Source organism: Chelonoidis abingdonii, chromosome 5, assembly GCF_003597395.2.
Source record: "Chelonoidis abingdonii isolate Lonesome George chromosome 5, CheloAbing_2.0, whole genome shotgun sequence".
Lineage (NCBI taxonomy): Eukaryota > Metazoa > Chordata > Testudines > Testudinidae > Chelonoidis > Chelonoidis abingdonii.
In genome coordinates this window covers 47021059-47044527 of record NC_133773.1, presented here as the reverse complement: position 1 = coordinate 47044527, position 23469 = coordinate 47021059, and the positions used below count along the sequence as shown (strand labels likewise).

Here is a 23469-nt window from a genome sequence, read left to right as displayed (position 1 = left end):
TTGTGTGAATGGGAAAGAATGGACTGCATCCTCTTTGATGAATGAAACTGAGAAACTAGTTATGTCCTAAGTTTCAAATAGTGAGTGTGTGTGGTAATTTTGCACATGGCTGCCCTGCCTTTCACTGTTTTGAGTACACTATTTGTGGTTTTTTTCAGTTTGTTTCCTCTGTGGTGTCCATTGAAAAGAGTAAAATGTAGATACTAAACTGGTCTCTGGTACACTCAGGCTCTTCCCAATTGTACTCTTACTCTAATTGCTACTTCACAGTTGTGCCTTACCTCTGTGATCAGCTCCTTTCTCTGGGATGCACATGTATGGGAACCTGTGGCAACTGTTATTCCTAGCAGCACACTATACAACGGCCTAGGTGAAGTCATACAGAGGACTCTATAGTGATTATGCACTCCCTTGACTTTCAGATCAAAATATTCATTTTAATTCCAAAAAGTAAGAGTTCAAGGACTCTCCTGAGATTATATTTTGCCTTTTTCGCTTTGAGGATGGCAAATTCTATGCAATTATTATAAAAAGGGCATTTGAAGCAAAATTAGCATATTAGACTCTAAAAACTGTTTTCTCTTTAAGCATATATAACATTTGAAAATTCATCTGACAGACCTTGAAAGTCCATCATTGCCTGAAGTAAGTGATTTTAATTTCTTGTGTGTTTATTTGAAGGTTTTCACAATACTGTATATTTCCTCCTTCCTGGCAACATGCTTACAATATAAAGTACAATGCAACTTAAATTTATTTGGACTGATAATTCACCCATGGTTACCTGAAATTTTCCTTCCTTTGAATAAGATGCATAGATGTATCTTCAGCCGGTTTGCATCTTTAGGGGCAGAACCAGACAGTCAGTCACTGGCAGGTACGGGTCTCTCCTGCCCACGAAGAGTCTGTCAGTTAAGACAACTTCCATAGGCAAGGATAAATCTCCTCATTTAATTATCTAAGAAAAAAACTGTACTTAAGAAAGAATAACTACTGCTGTCTCCTACTACGGAGTATACTCTTAAACAATCACTTCCTCAGTTTGATGTATCCCAGTGCCAAGCCCGATTTATAACAGAACACTCTGCCAAGGGCAAGCTGGCTCTGTGAACCTGTTACTCAAAGTTGGTTTTCAAATAAGCATGGATCCACTTTCCTGTTTCTCCTTATACCTTGTAGCCACCACATACTCCAATTAATCTTTGTTCCCAGAAAACAGGCAGCATGCCAGAAACATCACTAAAAACCTAGACACTAAGCCAAAAGAGAGAGCGCATTTGAAAACCTGTGGTCTCTCACTCAGAGCACCTCACTTGCTGTCCGTCTCTTTGCATTTAAACAGGGAGCCTGAGCACCTCAGCTGATCTCATACAGAGCTAGTTTTTACTAAACATGCAAATTTTACAGTATCTGCTCTTAGTCTTTTAACATTTCTACTCTTGTCACATCACAGTGCTGCAATTCATATATTGAATTCCTAAAAGCCCATCTTCATAAAAGAGAAAAGCTGCCTGTTTTCTCATATTTTATTTCCTCTCTGATTTTATTGATACCATCAGCAATAGATGGAAGTATAATTGAAAGAATGTCCTAAAATCAAAGGAATAATTTATTTAATCAGGAACAAGCACTCTCTGGTTCTAGTAAATTAAAGATGGCTTATTGAAATGTTTACAGTTTCCACAGATGATGACCAATAAATCCAAGCTAGAGAATAACTCAGCACTATTTGAGCCATTTCTCATCAGAGCAATGGCTGGCATGGGTCAAGAAGGGGTGATTTCTAACACACACACTACAGGCTGTACATCATGAATCAGAGGTAAAATTGCCCCTTCTGTGCACATTTTGCGTGAGGTTGTGTACTGGTGATATATTGGAACTTGTAAAATAGCTTGTATTTAGGGAATATGCAGTTGAGGTATGAAGCTATAAAATAATAGATGCAACTAATACAAACCAAAAAAGGTCTGGGTTGATAGTGCTGTTCAAACTGCAAGTATCCCCAGCTTTCAGTTCAAAATGGTGTGTTGATTACAGATCTTTTATTACTGAAGGAAATTAACACATATATTGACATCATAATTATAGGCTGTACTGCCTTATAAAGCTTGTTGACAATTCCCTTTATAAGACCCTATTTTCAGTTGCTTTAGAACCCTGCTAAACTTCTTGGAAAAGTTCAGCCAAAACAATTCTGCCATTTCCAAAAACTGGGCCAGGGCAGAGTACATTTTGCTGCTATTAAGATTGTCAGGATTTGTTGTCTTTCAGAAGCTCTAGCACCCCCATGCAGGAAGTTGAAATTTAGGAGAGGGTAGCCTTTTTGTCCAAATTTGACCAAGACATAAGACTGAAAAAAACCTCAATTCATACATGCTCAGTCGAGACTTGCTAAAACAGTTCAATTTTCTGAAGCTTTCATCTTCCCTGAGCCTGATTTTCTCTGCAATTGAAATTTCTGGATGCCTTGGGCTGTGGTGGGTCCAGGCATTGGAGTTGAGAGCAGGCTCTAAATACACAGAATGGACCTGCTCTAGCGATTAAATGGTTGTGTTCTAGAGGATGCTGTTGAACAGTCAGAAGGTATATAGACTCAGACTTGTGGGGCTCTAAAATTGTAGTTAAACATTCAGGCTTGGGCTGGAGCCCAGAGCTGTGGGACCCTGCAAATGTCTGCATCACAATTTTACAGCCCCACAGCCTGAGCCCCAGCCAACTGTTTCCGGCCAGCCATGGCTGTTTAACTGCTATGGAGACATACCCTAATTGTGTGCCCCTTGTTTTCTGGATGCCTGACTGTAAAAAAATCAGACCTCAGGAGCTTGTTAGTGCTGAGCACTACAGTTGGTACTGAAGTCAATGGGAGCTTCTTCTTTGAACATATAAAGTGCTGTATAACAACACTAAGTACTCTGAAAAATGAGGTCTCATATTAGGTACCCAAAATTAATGGATCCTTTTTACCTTAATTTCTCTCTGCCTTAGTTCTCCATTTACGAAATGGAGATAATACCTTCATCTCACAGGGATGCTGTGAAAATAATAAATCATAGACTATCAGGGCTGGAAGGGACCTCAGGAGGTCATCTACTCCAACCCTCTGCTCAAAACAGGACCAATCCCCAACTAAATCATCCTAGCCAGGGCTTTGTCAAGCCTGATCTTAAAAATCTCTAAGGAAGGAGATTCCACCACCTCCCTAGTAACCCATTCCAGCGCTTCACCAGCCTCCTAGTGAAAAAGTTTTTCCTTACATCTAACCTAAACCTCCCCCACTGTAAGTTGAGACCATTACTCCTTGTTCTGTCATCTGGTACCACTGAGAACAGTCTAGATCCATCTTCTTTGGAGCCCCCTTTCAGGCAGTCGAAAGCATCAAATCCCCCGATTCTTCTCTTCTGCAGACTAAACAATCCCAGTTCCCTCAGCCTCTCCTCATAAGTCATGTGCTCCAGACCCCTAATCATTTTTGTTGCCTCCGCTGGACTCTTTCCAATTTTTCCACATCCTCCTTGTAGTGTGGGGCCCAAAACTGGACACAGTACTCCAGATGAGGCCTCACCAATGCCAAATAGAGGCGAATAATCAAGTCCTTCGATCTTCTTGCAGTGCTCCTACTTATACAGCCCAAAATGCCATTAGTCTTCTTGGCAACAAGGGTACACTGTTGACACATATCCAGCGTCTCGTCCACTGTAACCCCTAGGTTCTTTTCTGCAGAAGTGCTGCCTAGCCATTCGGTCCCTAGTCTGTAGCAGTGCATGGGATTCTTCCGTCCTAAGTGCAGGACTCTGCACTTATCCTTGTTAAATCTCATCCGATTTCTTTTGGCCCAATCCTCTAATTTGTCTAGGTCCCTCTGTATCCTATCCCTATCCTCCAGCATACCTGACACTAAAATGGGAGGAGTGGTATCTGCAAACTTGCTGAGGGTGCAGTCCACGCCATCCTCCAGATCATTAATGAAGATATTGAACAAAACCGGCCTCAGGACTGACCCTTGATACCGGCTGCCAACTAGACATGGAGCCATTGAGCACTACCCATTGAGCCCAACGATCTAGCCAGCTTTCTGTCCACCTTATAGTCCATTCATCCAGCCCATACTTCTTTAACTTGCCGACAAGAATACTGTGGGAGACCGTATCAAAAGCTTTGTTACAGTCAACATCCACTGCTTTCCCCTCATCCACAGAGCCAGTTAGCTCATCATAGAAGGCAATTAGGTTAGTCAGGCATGTATTCCTCAGTGTACGTGAAACACAGATACCGTTTGCAATGAGCACCATGGGAAGGCCCATGAGGAAATTAAGAGTTTGAATAGTGTGCAGTAAATAAGGCATGGGGACACACATTGAACAATGAATAGAATAAAATATTGAATAGCTGCTCATAAGTAAACACCATCCAGTCTGTGCACTGAATGAGGCACAGGTTCTGGGAGGGGGAAAATAGTATGTCACCCTGTAATTAAAGACTGATTCTTAATGAAATTACAGAAGGAGGGTGAATTAAGGTTATACAGGCAACCTGCTCTGGGGATTAAACAGTTGTGTTCTAGAGGAGGCTGTAGAACAGGGTTTCTCAAACAGGGGTCGCCGCTTGTGTAGGGAAAGCCCCTGGCAGGCCGGGCCAGTGTGTTTACCTGCCCCGTCTGCAGGCCCAGCCAATCGCGGCTCCTGCAATCCACGGCCATTGGATGGAGAACAATCAGGTATATAGTGAATTGGGCAGTGCATTGCAGGAAGAGAAAGGATAGTCTCATAGTTGTGTTGAAAGCTGCACTGGGGAACTTAAGTCCTATGCCTGCCTGTGCCATAGAATTCTTGCGTGGTGCTGGGCAAATCACTTAAACCAGACTTCACAGATGGTTACAAAGGGTGTGTCTACTCTGCAATTAAACACCCATGGCTGGCCTGTCTCAGCTGACTCAGACCTGTGGGGCTCTGAAATTGCACAGGCAACCTTAATTCTGGCATTTCTTAACCTCTGAATGCTTGACTTTGCAACCTTAATGTCCTTTTAACATCATTTTATATATAATAAAGAGCTAGTGCCACCTACTCTTTTTTAATGTCTTTTTGCAGACACTGAGCCAAATGAATATTTTGAAGTGCAGACCTAGTATCTCTAATATAGCAGCCCTCATCTCCATTAGAGTGCAAACAAGCGTTATTGTAACCATTAAGGTGGTACTATGAAACATTTCAGTTGGGGATGCAAAGTAAAGGTGAATGTGTAATTTTCTTTATCCTATGAACACGTCTTAAAATACAGCCTTTATTTATGTGACCACTTACTATCTCCCAAATAATGCAATAGAATAAAAATGAGTTTCCCTATAATCGTAGTCTGTTTTGTGAATCTTTGATTCCTGTAATGTTATCCAAATTGAAACCATTTTTTACAATGCATACACATAGGCAGGTAGAGTTAAGGTTGCACAGTATTAAACATCCACTCTGACTGGCCTTGTATAAGACAATGATGAAGTCCCTGAGCTTACAATCTACTAAGATTCAAATTTAATGTTGCCTTAATGTGTTAGGACATAAGGGTTTTCCTGCACATCCATCCTTGAAATTTTTTTGTTAAAGTGGTGCCTCACCTACAGCTCGGAGACTATGTAGTTCCTTTTAAACTGCTGCACTTGTTTAAACGATATAGACTGTTGTGGCATCATAAGGCCTTGTCTTACCCTTGGCTGGTGGGCAGTTACGATTGCAATGAATTACCTGTAACAAACCTGAAATGTGGAAGCCCATTTCAACATACAGTAAGTATAATGCTGTTGGGTTGCATAAATGATTTGGTGAACTTCCTCCTGTACCAGTAAGAGATTGTGGATATGTAACATTCCACATACAGAAACATTCAGAGGTACACTTGTAAAATATAAAGAACTAGGCCTCTTTCTGTTTATAACAAACCTACATTTCTGCATTCTGTCGATTTTCGGCTATTTTAACCAAGCTGCCAAACTTCTATTTGCTTTTCACTTTTTCCGTAAGACAAACTAAGATGATTAAAAGTTCACAGTGCAGTTTTGGACAGCAAGGATAACAAAGAGACTAAAAAAAAAGTACTTACTAGATTCTCTTCTAAGTTTTTACTTCTTCTGTAGGGCAGTATGTGAGCCCTGTAGGGCAGTATGTGAACCCTTTATTAACACTGCTGAACAAATAATCACAGGTAGTCCACTGATTTCAGTAAGATTACTTATTCAAGAAATTGTTCACCAATATGAATAAAGGAGGGGTCATACTCTGACCTTTAATGATTAAAATAATGTTTTACTACTGTTGGCACTCCAGAACCAATACAGGGAAGAATGAACTATTTCTTGGTTTTGTGTGCACCTCAGCTGCCTTCCAGTTTCAAAAACTTTGACTACTAATGCTACGCGTAAGAAAGAAAATATGGCAAGCACTAAGTAAGTATTACAGTCATATCACTCTAGACATATGTAATCGCGTTTTGTTAGTGGTAAGCTATATCTGTGACTAGGCACCAAACGTGACAATTGTTGGTCACAGTGGTCCCAAGTCCTGCAAACACATGATGCTTACCTTAAAGCACATGATGAGCTTACTGCAATAAGACAGCCTATATACTTAAAGTTAAGCATATGTGCATGATGTTTATTTTAACTTTGCTTAGATATCTTGGCAATGAATGTGGTATATAAACCTGAAAAGAATGGACAGAAGTGGAGATTTTAAAATTGAACACTGCCAGTCTACTGCAAAATGTACAGCATTTATTCACATACAGACAAAGGCACAATTCTACTAAATATTTTAACAAAAAAATACAGCTGTCTTCAACTAGATCTTTATAAATACGTCAGAAAAGGGGTAAAATAAATACAGGATTGGGCCAAGTAATATAAAATAGTCATCTCTACATATACTTTTTATCTCTGATTCTATCTGTTTCTCTTCATGCACCTTTTTTTTTTTAATTTTAGCTGAATGGACACCAAAGCTAGGCACATAGTGAAAAATCTTCTGTACAAGATTTTACAAATGTAATGACAATTTTTTTTCAAATTTTTAAAATAATTAAGACTTGCACACATGACACGAATAAACCCTTCATTTAGATTTGTGTGTGTTTATACCCTAACAAATGACATTCCAGGCAACTTTACAAAAGTTTAACTAGCCTACATTTTGACATAATACACCAATCATAATCAAAGAGATTGCTTGGTCAATCTGCACAAGGAAAGGTAAAGCTTAAAAAAAAAAAAAAATGAATGATTCCATACCAATAAAACACAAGGGGTGGGTTTGGGTTGTTACTGCTATACTTATGACTCCTCTGTTGGTGAGCGCTAAGCTTGGCATGAAACTAACTTTTACAGCTGGTCATACTGCAATTAGCTTGCCTTGTAGCTTATTTGTAATTAAAGGTTTGGGGAAAGCATTTTATTTGGTTCAGCATAACGTGGAACATTAGAAAGCTTATTAACCTAAATGTGTGGGGAGTAAAACAGATAAGGCAATATTTCTGCACAATGCTAGCATTCATAATAGTGCAAATGAATCAGGTACCTCTTTCAAACTGATGTGAGGTTAAATGTTTGCTTAGAATCAAATTTATTTTTTTTTCCTTTTATGGCTTGACAAACAATTCCCTATATCACAACCTCCTTACAGTAATAAACTTAGCCCTCATCTAGAAATGTTGCTAAAGTTAAAAGTGAAATCAACCGTACTTCCCTCTTCTCCCATAGCCAATAAAAAAATTATTTTTAATCAAATAAGAATTTTAATATTTTAAGTCATGTCAAGAATGAATCTCTGTGTGACTCAGATCCACCATTCCTCCTTTGTTATGTGCAACAAGTTAATCTGACCAGCAAAGTCATGAGATAAATCTGCTTTCTCAGGAGCAGCAAGGTTTAACAAAGTATCGTTTCAATACAAACATTTCCCCTTCCCAAGATTATTCCATTAAGTGTCAAAAGGTTATGTCTCAATTTAGTTTAAAAAGTAGAACTAATGATAGGGAAGCATTTGTTTGAAGTTTTTAATTATTTGATAACTTGCATAGCAAGATGGAATGTCAATAAGCCTATTTTGTGAACTGAATTCTCTGGAAGACTTAAAGTTAACAGCAAAGTTCTAATGTTTCTTTATTCTTTCCCTGCCCCAGTGAGAAGGGGTTAAATGTTAAAATGTATTATGTAACTGAATACTGATAGCAGTAGGTTGAGAGAAAGAAAAAGGGATTCTTCCATCTGCCCATATTTCTAAACTAATTTCTGCTTAAACTTTCTTTCAACTATTTTGTGCCTGCCTTACATTGATGCAGCATTCCAAACATTTCAGGCTCTTATAACTTCCATTGTTATGATACATGTGCACTCAATTCACTGCACAAACAAAACAGTCTCTCTATGTACTGTTAATGTTATTGCTGATAGCTTACTCACTAGTTATTGCCATTGGCAGTTATTTTAAAAAGTTATGTAATCAGACTGTGAGCTCCCTCTCTCATCAATTCTAGTCCAGAACAGAATGAAATCACTTTATCTTGGTCTGAATGTAAAGAGCTAATCACAACTTATTGCCTTTCCTTTTTATTCTATTTAAAAATATATATGTATGTGTGTATATATATATATATTTGTCCTTCTTTAAAGTAATGCTTTAGTGTCAGATGCTTGGATTTCCCAGTACATACCATTAGTGCATAAGTGGCTGGCGTTGGGAAATCATGCTGACTAGTGCCTTCAAGTTAGTCATACCCACTTGAATTGTCATCATATTCCTGGAGGGTAGGTGACTGGATAATGCTAAAGCTGCTCTGTGGATTGTTCCACAGAATGCAGTAGACCCTAAATTTGTCCCTTTGGATAGTGGACGAACTATCTTCTTTCCCCAGAACTGAAGAGCTTAGGACTATGGCTCTGTGCTCAGACTGGGTCTGTTCATGTTGTTACTATTGTATCACTAAGCAGCTGCAGCTCTAACCTGTCCCCTTCATTTTTCTCCAATAATTGTGGTTAAAACTGACTATCTGTTGGACGTATTTACATGTAAACTCTCTGGAGTTATGGAATATTTAGAGCTGCCATGTATACTGAACTCTAATACAACAAAAACATTCTGCAGGCAAATATGACTTAAAGACATGTCACAGTCCAAGGAAAGCGAGTATTTGTAATGGATTTAGTAATGCTGGATAGTTTGATAACCATATTTGATATAGAACACACTAGTTAAATTAACAGTTTGTGCTTTTGGGGAGAGGGAAAAAATTCTTGTCAGTGCTGTTTTGCTAAAGGGAGACAGATGCAACCTCCCCTACCCCCCACGTGTTTAATGAATTCTTTTAGTGTTCCACCAAAGATTCCATTGTAATAGTGATGTCATCTTATTTCCTCAAGAAAGTTGCAAATAAAAAAGGTTTAAACTTCTCACAGAAACAGATTATAAGGACTCAGGTACAAGGGCAAAATCATAGTCTTAAGTGTACGTAAAGGTTTATACAGCTCAGGGGTAACTGGTTATCTCTTTGTCAATCTGTAGGCATGTCTAAAACCCCCTCCTCACACCAATAAATAATACAGAGTGCGTTTGCAGGCAGTGCCTCTGTTGACCATGGTGCTTGAAGATGTGTCTTACTGTCCAGTCAGGAAGCAAGGATACTTCTTCTAATAATGTCTGTCCTCCTGTTGATCGTGCTGTTTGGACTAAGCCTTTGCTGTCTGCATTTTTTCTCAGTCACTTCAGTTTCTGAGTCACTCATTTCAGCATCAGGAGCATACCCATCATTCTCCCTGTCTGTCTTTAGTTTGCTTTTTGCCCTGTCTTTAGGCAAAACTCTGTCCATGCCCAAGTATGGATAGTTAGAGTTCTGGTGGCAGGTCTCCTCCTGGATCTCTCCCTGGTGTTGTCTCTCCCCCTTCTTTGGAATTCGGAATCCGCCCCAGTTTTTCACTGGGCTTGTGGGTGTAGTAGGCACTTTAACCGCAGGCCGGTTATAGTTTATTTTGATGAGGGATCCATTGCATTTAGGCACTATATCCCTCCGTGGGCCAGGTACTGACCTACCACCTGGATGGTTCGCAGACTTTTTGTTTTCTGATTGCCTTTGAGACACTTCTGTGGATGTCAGTGGCTTGTGGCTGTGCTTGGAAGGCTTTTCCTTCAGTTCTGCCTTGATTACCTCATAAGAGGAACGATTGTCTCTTCTTTTCCTGTGGTCTGGCATAACTATCCCATTTCTCTGTTGTGCTGATACAATGCGTGCTTCTGCAAAGGCCTTTTCAAAATTTAAAAAGCTACCTGGAGTCACACCTTCCCTTCGGCTGGGCTGCTTGAGCAGGGATTTTCTGTCACTTCCAGAGCTGTTCCTTACTCTGTCTCCCTTGTGTGATTTTTTCAATGTGTGTGTCAGAGAAGTGCCCATTTGCTTCCTGAAGAAAGCAGAATGCCACTTCAAATCCTCTATTTTGGGAGCATCAGGACCCAAAGGTGGACTGTTGAACAACACCATGTTTTCTGCTGAGGAGGAGGAAGGCACACCTAAACGCAACACAGAGAATTACTTCACAGTTCAGGCAAAGCAAATCACTTCCCTGATATAACAACTGCTGCTTTTTACCTCCTACATTTCCTCTTTTGGATTTTTCTTTCCTGCCTCCAACTTGTTTTAAATTATGCTGGAGCATGACCAGCATTTAATGGCTTTCATAACATCTGACACTGATCAGCCTTCAGTAACTCTTATTTACTGTAGTTCTAATTATATTTAGATGCAATTTCCATATCGCTATAGATATTATAGCTAATGTGTATCTCAGATTTTGGGGCCATTGTGATTGTCTAGTCTGATCTCCTGCATAACACATGAAGTCCAATAGCTGTGTTTGCACTAGAACACATCTTCTAGACAAATATCCAATCTTGATTAAACTCTTTGGAAAAAAGCATCTTCACTTAAATGGACAAAACTACCACATATGTCATCATGCATTATTCTACTAGCTGATTGTACAGCTGACTAAATCCTTAAGGATAATCTAGTTAACCTTTTCAATGTTGCATTTTCCTGCTGGAGAAGCAAATATTTTCAGTGAGCAGTAAATCGGTGGGAATGATTTTTTAACATCAGTTTACTGCCCCCATCAGAATTCATGCCTTTAAAACCACTGTCTCAGAGACTCATTCAGAAGGACTGTTAGTCAAAAACTGAATTGAGTCTCTCTCTATAAGTCACTTTTGGAGTAGTAGAAATGTGCCTTTCATTTGACAGGTCACAGCAACTTGCTTGGTTTTAAGCAGAATGTGCTGAAATGTAGACCTTCCAACTGATTTTAATAGAAAACAACAGATTCACAATGGTTCCAGCTGGGGTCCAAAAGATGAGTTCATCTTGATGGTGTTTTAGAAAGGGTTTAATCTGGGAAGGACAGAAAGTCAAATATTTGACAGGCAAATGAAGAGGGATGTGATTTTTCTCGTATTTATGCTTTTTTGTTGTTGTTGAAGAAGGAATACAAATACATTTGGAAAACACCATGACAAGCAGAGTTATAACGGTCCTTTCTTAATCTGAACTTGGCAATGCAGAAAATAATCCATAATATCCAAGGAAAAGCAACATTAAATCAAATGAAAATGTGTTTAAAGATGTTACAGAGTTATTGGTAAAAATCAGTTCTTAAAGGGACTCTGTCAACCTGAAGTTTAATCGATTTAAAAAACTGACTACAGCTACTGCTGGATCCATATTGCCAATATTTGTGGTTTTATCCACACACTTTCCTTCTGCTTTTAAAAATGTTCTCTCCCCTGTTGTTTGAGACTAGTATAAACAACATGAGAAAATACTAAAGCTACAAATGGAGTGGGGAGAAAAGTGAAGCTGACTCCACACAAAGTGTTGTCAAAAACACAAAGAAAACAAACTGGGACAAAAACATAGATCCAGGTTACAGAGATCTTATTTGTAGCTATAATCGGTCAAACATTTTCAGAGAAGTGTGATTTCCGCATAAACTATAACAGCATAAAGGTTCTGCACGCACCCAAGCCAATGGGCTTCAACCATGACCTGAAAAGAACACCTCTAGGAACAAGGGGAGTTCTTTCTTCACGCCCATTCAGTGCTGGGCCTTTCTGATGAGAGTGCCTGTCAGCTCTGGGGACACCCATCCACTATGAAATGGACTGAGACTACCAACCAGCTATTATTACTATTAAATGTTTTTAAGGCAGTAGCTCCTAAATGCCACAGCCAGGTTGGGCCTCGTGCTGGGTGCTAAACAAACATATAATAGGTGACAGTCCCTGCCCACAAAACTACCAGTATTAGGAAAAAATTGGTTATAGTAATTTAGGAAGGTTTTGAAGCAGTGAGCTAAAGCGCAAGTCTCTTCATCCCATTTCCAATCCCTTGAGCCACTCAGTCCCACAGAGTTGGCTGGTTAATTCAGGCCCACTTATCTATTTCTATGGCTTCTCATGTGACCATCTTTAATATGTTGTAGCTGAAAATTTAGAATATACTGGCTCTTGTTTGTTAGGGGTTTCTTCCTCCAACTTCCTGGTGCAAAGTGAACTAAATAAGACTATAAAGAAGAGTGAGCTTCAAAACAGTAAGTAGACCTTAGCCCAGGGGTCTCAAAGTCCTGGCCCATGAGCCATTTGCAGCCTGAGAACCTCCCCACTGTGACCCACAGAGGAGAGACCCATGCAGCCACGTGGCCGGCTCTGTCTGCTGCAGGCGCCGCCCCCCACAACTCCCATTGACTTGGGGGGGCGGGGGGGGGCCAAGATACCATCACTAGTTGCCAAGCAGAGTCAGCCATGGAGGCAGCATCATTAGTTGCCGGACAGAGTCAGCCATGAAGGCACCATCACTTTTTTCCCCACAATGAATATAAAAAAGTCAAAATACCGGACACGACTATCTGATGCACACATTGCTGCAGTCCTGAAGGTTTCAACTACTCAGTCACTGAGGCCAAACAGACAGAACTGAAGCACTGCCAGATGTCTGGCCAACACTAAAAACTCTCTGGCAGGCGAAGAACTGTATAACGTTGTATGACAGTTTTATTATTTCTAAGAAATTCAAAATAAAAAATACAATATAAACATTTTCTTTTCTGAACGCCATTTTCAGTGACATTATTGGCCCACTGGAAGGATTTGAGGACTGGCACTGGCCCTAAAGTAAATTTGAGTTTGAGACCCTTGCCTTAGTCAAACCATTCTGTTCCACTGCTTGCCATCCTCTGCTTGGATGTGAAAACAAAATCTGTGAAACATACCTGGAACTCTTTCTTGATCCATAAGTTTTGTGTAGAGATTGAATATCTGTTCCTGGACTTTGCAAACAGATCTCTTAATCTTCTCCCTTCGGGTCACCATGTAAGTCAGATTCCGAACCTAGAAAATGCAAATAATATTGTCACTGAGTTTCATGATAGTAAAGCTATAAACTGTACCAGGCTGGCCTGATCAGAATCCAGAACCCAGTTTGTCTTTTGCTCCTTAGCAAACCGGTTGTAGAGGCAATGTATCACTCTTAAGTGTCCTCCTCTACCATATCTGATGCTCAGAGAATTATTGAACGCTGGCTGCATAAAGAGAAGGTAGCCACAACATGAGGTCTTTGAAGTTGGAGATGGAAGTAAAAGGAGAAATGAGGGATCTTTGAGGACCACAACACATCTCTCTGCTATTAGATACATATACATACACACACTTTTTTAATTATGCTTAATAGCTTATAGGGTCAAAATCTGGGTTGTTGTAAGAGTGTCCTTCATGAACCTTCCATTTTAGTCTCATTTGGGTCAATTAATACATACAGTAGGGCTCCTATGTATGCCACTGTATGACAGACAGCATGACTATTGAAAGAACTGGAAGTGAAACCAAATTATTAATTGTTCACTAGGCACTGTATAGAACAGTTACTTACCCTACAGTAACTGATTCTTCAAGATGTTATGGTTAGTGTGGATCCCACTATAAGAGCACATGTACTTCATGCACATGACAGTGATTTTTTTTCCCCACTGTACTATCCATCAGGGCTGTGCATGCGCTCTGTACTTCCTTGTGTGTTTGTCCATGCACGAACATAAAATGAGGTTGCCTATGACCCGCCCTCATTTCCCTCACAATTCAAAGCCTGTGGTAGCTGGGGACTCAGAAAAGTGAGGATGGAGGACAGAGTGTAGGATCCACACTGACTACAACAGCTCAGAGAACCACAATTACAGTAGAGTAAATAGCTATTGTTCTTTGAGCTGTTGTAGTCAGTGTGAATCCCACTATAGATTACTGACAAGCAGTATCCTCCAAGGATGGTGTGAGTGAGGAACTTCAGCTGCGGTCAATCAGAGACTGTAGTACTGCTCTCCTGAACTTGGCATTCTGATTTGGCTGCCATGTCCAGTGCAATGTTTTACAAGACAGTAGATCACTCTATATAGCTGCCTAGCAGATCTGAGATTGAAGCAGATGATACAGCCTGTGACCTAGTGAAATTTTCACTGATTTTCGGAGGGAGACACTAACCAGCCATCTGACAGCAGGTGGAAATGCACTGTGATAGCCACTTAGTGAGTCTCTGTGATGAGATGGCTTGCCCCAGATATTGAGAGGGGGAGACAATCTAAAAGGCTTTGTCCTGTTGAGCTAACAGTGCAAGGCTTTGGAGACTTCCAAAGTATGCAGTTGCTTTTCTTAGTGTTGAGTGCAGTTTTGAGAAGATAATTGGTAAGGTGTTAGATTAATTCAGGCGGAATTCCAAGACCACTGAGGGGATGAAATTGAGGTGTAGTTTTCATCACCACTTTGTCCCCTTGGAAAGAAGTATAAGATGGCTGATGTAATGGCCACAGGACTGACTGATAGTAAGGTGGTATATTGAGCACTCAGACAGTGGTTCAAAAGGAAATCTTTGAAAGGGAGTCTTGACAAGTTGAGGCCTGTAGGATTAGCCCATATGTCTCTCAGCACTATCAACTGCAAATCTTAGAGGGGAAGGTTCCCTGCTCAATGACAGGGAGAATGTATGCTCCAGTGATGGTGAAGAGGAGTAGATTTCCTGTAGGGGCAGCACCAGTGTGTAAGGTGCTTTCAGTATCAGAATCTGTGTTGGTGCTAGTGTATGTCTTGGCATGGACCTGGTTCTGCCTGAGCTTCATCCCAAGTTGGGGGTCAATGTTAGTGCTGGCAGAATCTTTTGCATCACAGTCTGTTCATCATCATCCTTGATGCTGTAAGGAACTGAAAGACTTTCTCTGGTGGGTTTGCTGTATTTGTCCTTATCAGAGGACACTATGCTTCTTCTTGAGCTTCTGCCTGAGTGTTCAGAGCATTCCCTTTCAGTGCTCAACTTCTGAGATGGTGATACCAGCTTCCATATTAAAGCAGATAAGTTTTGGTGCCAATGTCAGTGCCAGGTTTTTTCTTGGCACTGTGTTCTCCACAGTGGTCTTAAGCATTGCTTGTCTACTGAATGGGGTAGATGATGATGGCTTGTCCAGTAATTAGATACTGGAGCTTTTCTCCCTTGGGTTTGATTAGATATTCCATGGACTGTTACAGAAGGTGGAGTTTCAGCCTTCCAGCTTGTGACTTTTGAGTCCTCACAGAGAAAGGAATAAACATATTGTCATGTGCTTGAAATGTATGATTTCTCCAGACAGAAGGCATGCCTATTGTATCTTTCCTTCGGGGGAATAGTCTATCACAGAATGGACAAGACTTGAAGCTCCCAGGTCTTGAGTCTGCCATTAGGGAAACCCTGGACAAAAGGGTCTGACCAGAGAAGTTCAGTCCAGAAAATTGGTGGTCAGTTCATGTTGGTCAAAACAGAAGATCAGATGTGGTTCTAATGATTCGCAGAAGGTTTTGCAGAAGTTTAGTCCGAGCTAAGTACTAGTGGATCAGACACTTGCTAGGTTTGATCTCATTGCCATGGACAGTAAAAGGGATCTGAGGGAGGCTGAAAGAGCATGAGGTGGCACACACGGCACCAAAAGACACTGGTAGTCAAAAGAAAATTTGATCACACATGCATGAGTGCCTACAGTGGGATCCACAGATACATATTTGAAGGTTTGTTTTCTAAAATATATATATATATATATATTTTTATTTCTGTGGTAGAGGGTTTTTTCTTGATTTTGTTGCTGATTCGGACAGTCACACAAAAACATCACAATGGAAAAACTCCCCATTAGGCTCTGGCCTAATTTTTAGGCCTGACATAGACCCAAACCCACATGACCCCGAACCTGAGTCTGCGCCATTGTCACCAAAGTGTGGGATTGGCTCTCCTCTTCCTGCCATGAGGTTGGCATGGTAGCAGCTGCATGCCCTGTGCCTGCTGTCCACCACCCCCTGCTGCAAAACAAGAGGCACATATTCCACAGTGCACAGCACAAAGAGATGGTTTCAGCCAGCAGAAGCAGGCATGTTACTGCCACTATGCTGATCCCACAGGAAGGTAAATGTGAGGCAAAGCAACACAATCTGAGCCCAAGAGGAGCTAGTAGTTTTCCTATCTCACCCAAGCTGGGCCCAACACTCGTAGTCAGGTCCCAGCAGGTTGCAGAGCTATATGCCCCATCATCACAGTTGAGTTATCTTTCTGTGGAACGCAAACTCCTCTGAGATTACACATTTAGTTGATGAAGTAGATATAGATTTCTCTCAGGCTTTTGACTCACTACAGCATGACATGCTGACTAAAAGGTTAACACTGAACAAACTCAATATGGCATGTTAAATAAATTAAAAACTGGCTAACTGATCTCAAAACGTAATTGTTAATGGGGAATCATCCATGAGTAGTTGTTTCTTGTAGGGTTCTACAGAGACAGGTTCTCGGCTCAGTGCTAATCATACTTTATCAATATCCTCCAAGAAAATTTAAAATCATGTTAATAGATTTTAAGACCAGAAAGGACTACTGTTAGTTCATGTAGTTTGCCCTCCTGTATAACAAAGGCCACAGAATTTCATCCAGTTACCCCTGTATTGAGTCCCATTTGCAGATGACAGAGAAACTGGCAGAGATGTAAATAATGATGAAGACAAGTCACCTATGTAGAGCTAGTTTGCTTGGTAAGCTGGGTGAGCAAGTTAAGCAAGGTCACACATCTAGAAACAAAGAGCACAGATCACATGTACAGTATGAGAGACCATATCCTGAAAAGTGCTAATTCTGAAAAGGACTTTGGAGTCAGACTAGAAGATAATCAACTGAACATGAGCTACCAATCCAAGCTGTGGTTAAAAGGACTAATGTAACCTTTGGATGTATAAACAGGAGTGTGAAGTTGGAGGCAAGAGGCGTTATTACTTGCGTGACCAGTGCTGGAATAATATGCCCAGACTTTTAAAAGAATATTGTAAATCTGGAGAGGATACAAAATATGACACAAGAATAACTTGCGGCATCTGGAGAACACACAGACTTAAGAAGTTCAACTTATTTAGCTCTTCAAAGAGAAGGTTAAGAGGAGACTTGAACACCTTTAAGTGCCTGTGGAGACAGAAGATTTCTGATACTACAAAATGCATAAGAGACATTGACTGGAAATTGAAGCTAGAAAAATTCTAACTGAAATAAGGTATAAATGTTTACTAAAAAGAGTAGCCTTGAAACAGTTTTATGAATGGATGGGATAGATTTCATCACCTGAACTCTTTAAATCAAGACTGGATGTCTTTCTAAAATGTATGCTCCAGTTCAACCACAAGGTTTTTTTGACCTGATAAAGGAACTGCTGGGTCAGGTTGTATGGCCTGTGTTATGCAGGAGGCCATACTATGTAAGAGGTGGGCAAACTACGGCCCGCGGGCCTGTTCTCTGCAGCCCCTGAGCTCCTGGCCCAGGAGGCTAGCCCTCGGCCCCTCCCCTACTGTTCCCCCTCCCTCGCAGACTCAGCTCACTGCGCCGCCGGCAGAAGGGGTAGTTGGATAGGGCAGGGGTCCTTGGGGGAGCAGTCAGGAAAGAGAGGGGAGGTTGGATGAGGTGGCAGGGAAGCAGTTAGGGGCGAGGAGGTCCAGGAGCAGTCAGGGAGCAGGTTGGGGGAGTGGATGGGGCAGGGGCTTGGGGGGGCTGTCAGGGAACGGGAGGGTTGATGAGGCAGGCGTCCTGGGGTCCATCAGGGGCAAGAAGCGGGGGGGGACTGGATGCAGGCGGGGGCTGGGCCATGCCTGCCTGTTTAGGGAGGCACAGCCTCCCCTAACCAGCCCTCCATACAATTTTTGAAACCCCATGTGGCCTTCAGGCCAAAAAGTTTGCCCACCCCTACTATATAATCATAATGGTCCCTTCTGGCCTTAAAAAAAAAAAAAACTCTCTCTTTGCCAGTTAATCTAAGAGCAAAGGTTCCATTTCAGATCCTGTTAAAGCAGATGTACTAAGGATAAAACACCAAGCTGATACCATTCAATTATACTTTTTTAACATTCAAAACCCAACCCAATGGCATGCCACTGTCTCCTCAAAATATTATGCACATACTTCTGGTGAAATGCTGACATCACATTGTTCTATTAGCAAAGTAAAAATAAGCCAGCTCCACATCAAAGACACAAGGAAATACTGTGATTTGGTGTTGTTTGTTTGAAAAAATGTGCATCAGCAGCTGGTGTCACCAAAGAAAGTATGACAAACTAACTACTTGTGATACTGAAAACATATTACCCAGAGGTGGCTGCAATAGAGCCCACAACGTCACCAAAACTGACGTTCGGTCTACAAAGCGTTACATCTAAGTAGCAGCTGGGAGCAAGCCTCCCAGCCCAAGCAGATAGACTTGTGAGGTAGTGTGCTAAAAAGAGCAGTGTGGATGTTGTGATACTAGTGGAGACAAGGGCTAGCCATCTGAGCTCAGACCCAGAGAGTCAGATGGGCTTGAAAGCCTGAGCTGACACCCAAGCCACAACATCCACGCTGCTATTTTTTAGCATGCTACATCAAGCTGAGCTAGTGAGAGTCTACCTACCTGTGCTCTGAGGCTCACTCCCAGCTATAGTGCAAACATGGAATTTTAGGATTAGAAGGGATTGCAAGGGTCATCTAGTCTAACATATCCAAAACTGTTCAGATTGAGACTGGGAACTAACTGCCAGGACCTGTCACCTCTGCAGGCTGACACACTCTGTTCAAAAGATAGCTGCAACTTTTTGTGCTCTATACAAATTCAATGCAATCTTCACAGCCCTGTGTTGGAACAAAATTTGGTTGCCCACATTCTATGGCAATAACCAAGGGAATATATTATCATTGATTTTAGGCTGTGAACTCAGCTAAGCAAACACAGCACTTTCGCCTCACAAGCATAAACTTGCATTGGTTTACCCTCTCCAAATCCTGCCGGAGGTGCGTGAAGAGCTGCAATCTCCTGAACAAAACATCCTGCTCCCGCTTGGCCAGATTGTCCTCTTCATCTTTCTTTGGGGTGATCAAGGGTTTGTTGAAATTGCCTTTCCTCTTGAGCTTCCAGTACTGGTACAGGAACTCCACCAGCTCTTCAGGCAGCCGCAGGGCCTTGGTCACTTCCAAGACATTGACAAACATATAGAACTCGTCTTCCAGCTGCTGGAGCTTCTGCTTGCGGACACTGACCCTGTGGGCCTCCTCCTGGTTTTGATCAAGGCTGTGGAAGGGCTCTATATGGGCACAAGGGGAGCTGTCCTGTGTCCCATTCTCATTCTCCTGGCTGGTGTTTTCACAGAGGTTTTCGTCATCCAGTTTTTTGGTGGAGCTGTGCTTGGGGCAGTATGACTTGAACTTGACCTCATCGTTCTCCGCCAGGATGGTCTTCATCTCCAAGCCACGGTCAAATGCACATGTGACATGAAAAGCTGTTCGGCAGTTTTTCACCGAGCACTGCAGAAAAAAATTTAAAAAACAAACGTTTTAAATAAAAAGTCTCACACTATGCACAAAATACCTGCACAGCCATGACTCCTTTGAGATCAATGCTTACACCAGTGCAACTGCGGTACAATACACCACAGTACTGGATTTTGCATCTAAGCTAAGTACTTTCTCACTATTAGGTTTGCAATTTAATGCTGTCAGGTCAAGCAACAATGTAGTGGTCTAGCAGACATGAGCGATTAACTTCTCCATAGGCTTATCATACAATTCAATATGAGCAACTCCACAAAAGGAGGTTTCTTATGGTCACTGGAGCCAGTCACTTAAAGCAATATCATGACAGGCAAAATGATCCCCTTTGTCTGTGCTAGCACTCCAGAGAGGAAATACTCTGTGGCTCCCAGGCAGTCTGATACTTCAATTAAAATCTCTCACGGCACCTGGAACTGGCCACTTTTGCAAATTAATGAGAAAATGAACAAGTGCTACTTAAAAAGCAAGAGCCGGGTGGGATTTTTTTCTTTTATCATCAATTTAGCGTGTGTCATCTCCCAAGCTCTCTCCTATCTCCCACTGAATGCAGCCACCAAGGAGCTAAACTGCTTTAACCACTTGATTTTAACTGTAACTAACTTTCTTTTGCAAAGTGAAAAATAAAGATTTTTAAAATCCCCCCTTGACTTGGACCCTTGCCCCCAACACAGAGAAATAAAAGTGGAAAGGACTGTCACAGACTAACTATGACAGGACTAAACTATACTTAACTCAAGTGATCTAACCTTAAAGAGAAATACACTGCAGCAGGATATTTATACAGTGCTTTGTAACAAAGCCAAGTATCTGTCTCCTCTGGGTTTTCCTCCTCAGGTTGACTCAGCAGCCAGATGTCAGATAAATGTATACTACAGAGTTTAAACTGCAGAGGTTTCAGATAAATGTTCTTTAATAAAATCAATACTTAGAAGGGATAGGAAAAATGGTGAAACCCTCTTTGCCCTTTCGCCTCCTCCAAATAAATGCTTTGTGGACAAACAGAGCAACAGCAGCACAGTTGGATATTAAACAACATAAAAGAAGTGCTTTTTGCAGCAAATTCCATGCTACTATGATTTCTTAATAATTTGCTTGTATCAAAAGTAAAGTTCTGTTGAGTAGAGAGGAAAGCTTGTCTCATCTGAAGGAAATCTGAACTGGGAAGAAAATGCAGTCTTGCTTTTCCCAGCTTGCAGCAACTGCTTTCTGCGCATCCCTATGCACACATCAAGCAGCTTGCTTTTTAAATTACTGTGAACAGCTCATAATATAAAACATATCTGGAGAAACTGCCTCTTCTCCCTCCACTCATTCAGTTGATTATTACCTTTTTTATTACACACTTCATAAATTCTGTGTTTTTCCTGCTATCTACAAGTTTCACAGCACAAATTTTAAGTTTTTGTAGGCCATGAGAATACTCTCGCATTCATGTTTCTTGTATCACAAAGCCCCCCTAATACTCTTTGATGATATCACAGAAAAATGGAACCAAAAGTATTTCTCCAAATGATTTTTTAAATGTGTGACTGTCTTAAGTGGCAACTATAAAGCATACATATCATCCCATTCTGTTATTTAAGAAGACAGAGGTTTTCAGAGCAAGAACATAAAAAAACCACACCAAAAAAAAAAAATCTGTATTCAGTATGAAACTGCAGAGTTACCTCAAACAAGTATTGGGGGACAAAATAATCTGATCTCTCCATTATGTACAAGTTTCCAAGAGGTAGAGGACAGGACTGTTTTATTTATTAAACTACAGTGGACAGATTAACTTTCTTTACTTTGTATGTATATTATTTCATACCTTAATTGAAGTGGAAACAGCAAACAAGGCTTCTGACAAACAGATTGAAAGGTTTCACTGGAACGTCTGCTGAACTACTATTTTATAAATCTTCCCAGTATATGCCATCAATGGCTCAACGACAGAAGAACAAGGGAGAGAGTGGGATGATCCAGTGATCTCAACTCAAAACTCTGAGCTTTACTTTTCATTTTCAAAGCACTTTGCTATGTACTTTTTTTTTTTTTATTACTAGATAGCACAACTCTGCCTACAATTAGGTCATCTAGTCTTACTTTCCCCAGCAAAAGCAGGACACTACACACTCTAAAATGCATTCAAACACACCTGTGGTCATTCTCACAGTGATACCAATAGAACTAAGATTCAGATCTAAGCAATATGTAATGTAGATCTCTACATATTCTAACACTACTGTCAGAGGTATCACCCCTTAACATAACATCTACATATTGTCTTGTATCCTGAAGGATCCCAAAGTGCTTTATAAATTTCACAAGCAGATGTAATCTATACACAAAGAACCTTTTCACTCACTTCTGAAATGCAGATAACTGTGCGGCAGATCGATCCTGTTTATCATCATAGTGCAACACCACAGAACATTTTACAATAAGTGAAGAATCCATATCCCATTGAAATTTTAAAGAGAAATGAATTAGAAAATATATGACCCATATTGGAATTTTGCCAAAAATGCGAATTCGTGATAGGAAGCAGGATATTGGTGTTCTTGCTTTAGTGCTGGATACACAGCAAAAGATTAATTCTTTACTGTACACAGAGAGAGTTATTTCCTTGAACTTGCTGGGCCTGATTCTCCCATTGCCTTGCACCTTGTGCAGTCATTTACACCTGTGCTAAGTGAGAATAAACATCAAAATGTTAGTATTTGACAGCTACGTTACAGATGTGTAAATGATTCTGTAAGGTGCAAGGCAATGGGAAAATCAGGGCCAGAAGCTTTGATTCTAGAGAATACAAAATATCTACAAAGTCAGCCACCCCCTAAACCTGCTAGATTTGTGGCTGTTCACCACCAGCTGAAGAAGGGCCTTGTATTTCCTCTGCTTGTGGCTCATGGTTCATTTGCATTTTGTAGCAGATTCTAAGCATACAAACTGCTCCTTTCCTACGTATTCTGGAGCTCAATGGCAGAAATTCTCATAACTGAACTAAAAAGACCAACAAATGAGAAAAGAGGGTTACTCACCTTTGTAACTGTTGTTCTTTGAGATGTGTTGCTCATATCCATTCCAGTTAGGTGTGTGCGCACCGCGTGCACGTTCGTCGGAGAAACTTTTACCCTAGCAACACTCGGCGGGTCGGCTGGGCACCCCCTGGAGTGGCGCCGCATATATACCCCAGCCGACCCACCCAGCCACCCTCAGTGTCCTTCTTGCCGGCTACTCCGACAGTGGGGAAGAGGGTGGGTTGTGAGACATGGTATGAAGCAACACAATTCGGAAGAACAACAGTTACAAAGGTAGGTGGTAACCGTCTTTTCTTCTTCGAGTGATTGCTCAATCCCAGTCCAGTTAGGTGATTTTCTCAAGCCTTACCTAGGCGGAGGATGTTCGAGTGAGATGTGAGTCGTAGTTTGGAGCACCGCTCCACCAAAGGCGTGCATCAATCTCTAGATTGCGGAGCCAACAGCATTAGTAGTGCGGAGGGCGTAAGGTGGTGGATCCGTGATCGAACCAGGGTCGCAGCAACGGCATATCCTCTTGTGGGCACGT

At 41.2% G+C, this 23469-nt stretch overlaps 1 protein-coding gene across 3 annotated transcripts in view; it reads right to left on the bottom strand.

Moving 5' to 3' along the window:
* Positions 1-6743: 6743 nt before the first annotated feature.
* Positions 6744-23469, bottom strand: part of JADE1 (jade family PHD finger 1) — a 70406-nt gene continuing 53680 nt past the window's right edge. For all 3 annotated transcript variants that reach the window (XM_032776473.2, XM_032776475.2, XM_032776474.2), the window contains 3 exons: positions 19363-19893; positions 13298-13415; positions 6744-10544 (listed from right to left, as the gene is read on the bottom strand). In XM_032776473.2, coding sequence (XP_032632364.1) covers positions 9649-10544; positions 13298-13415; positions 19363-19893 — 1545 coding nt within the window. In that variant the 3' untranslated portion in view covers positions 6744-9648. The remainder of the gene's footprint in view (positions 10545-13297; positions 13416-19362; positions 19894-23469) is intronic.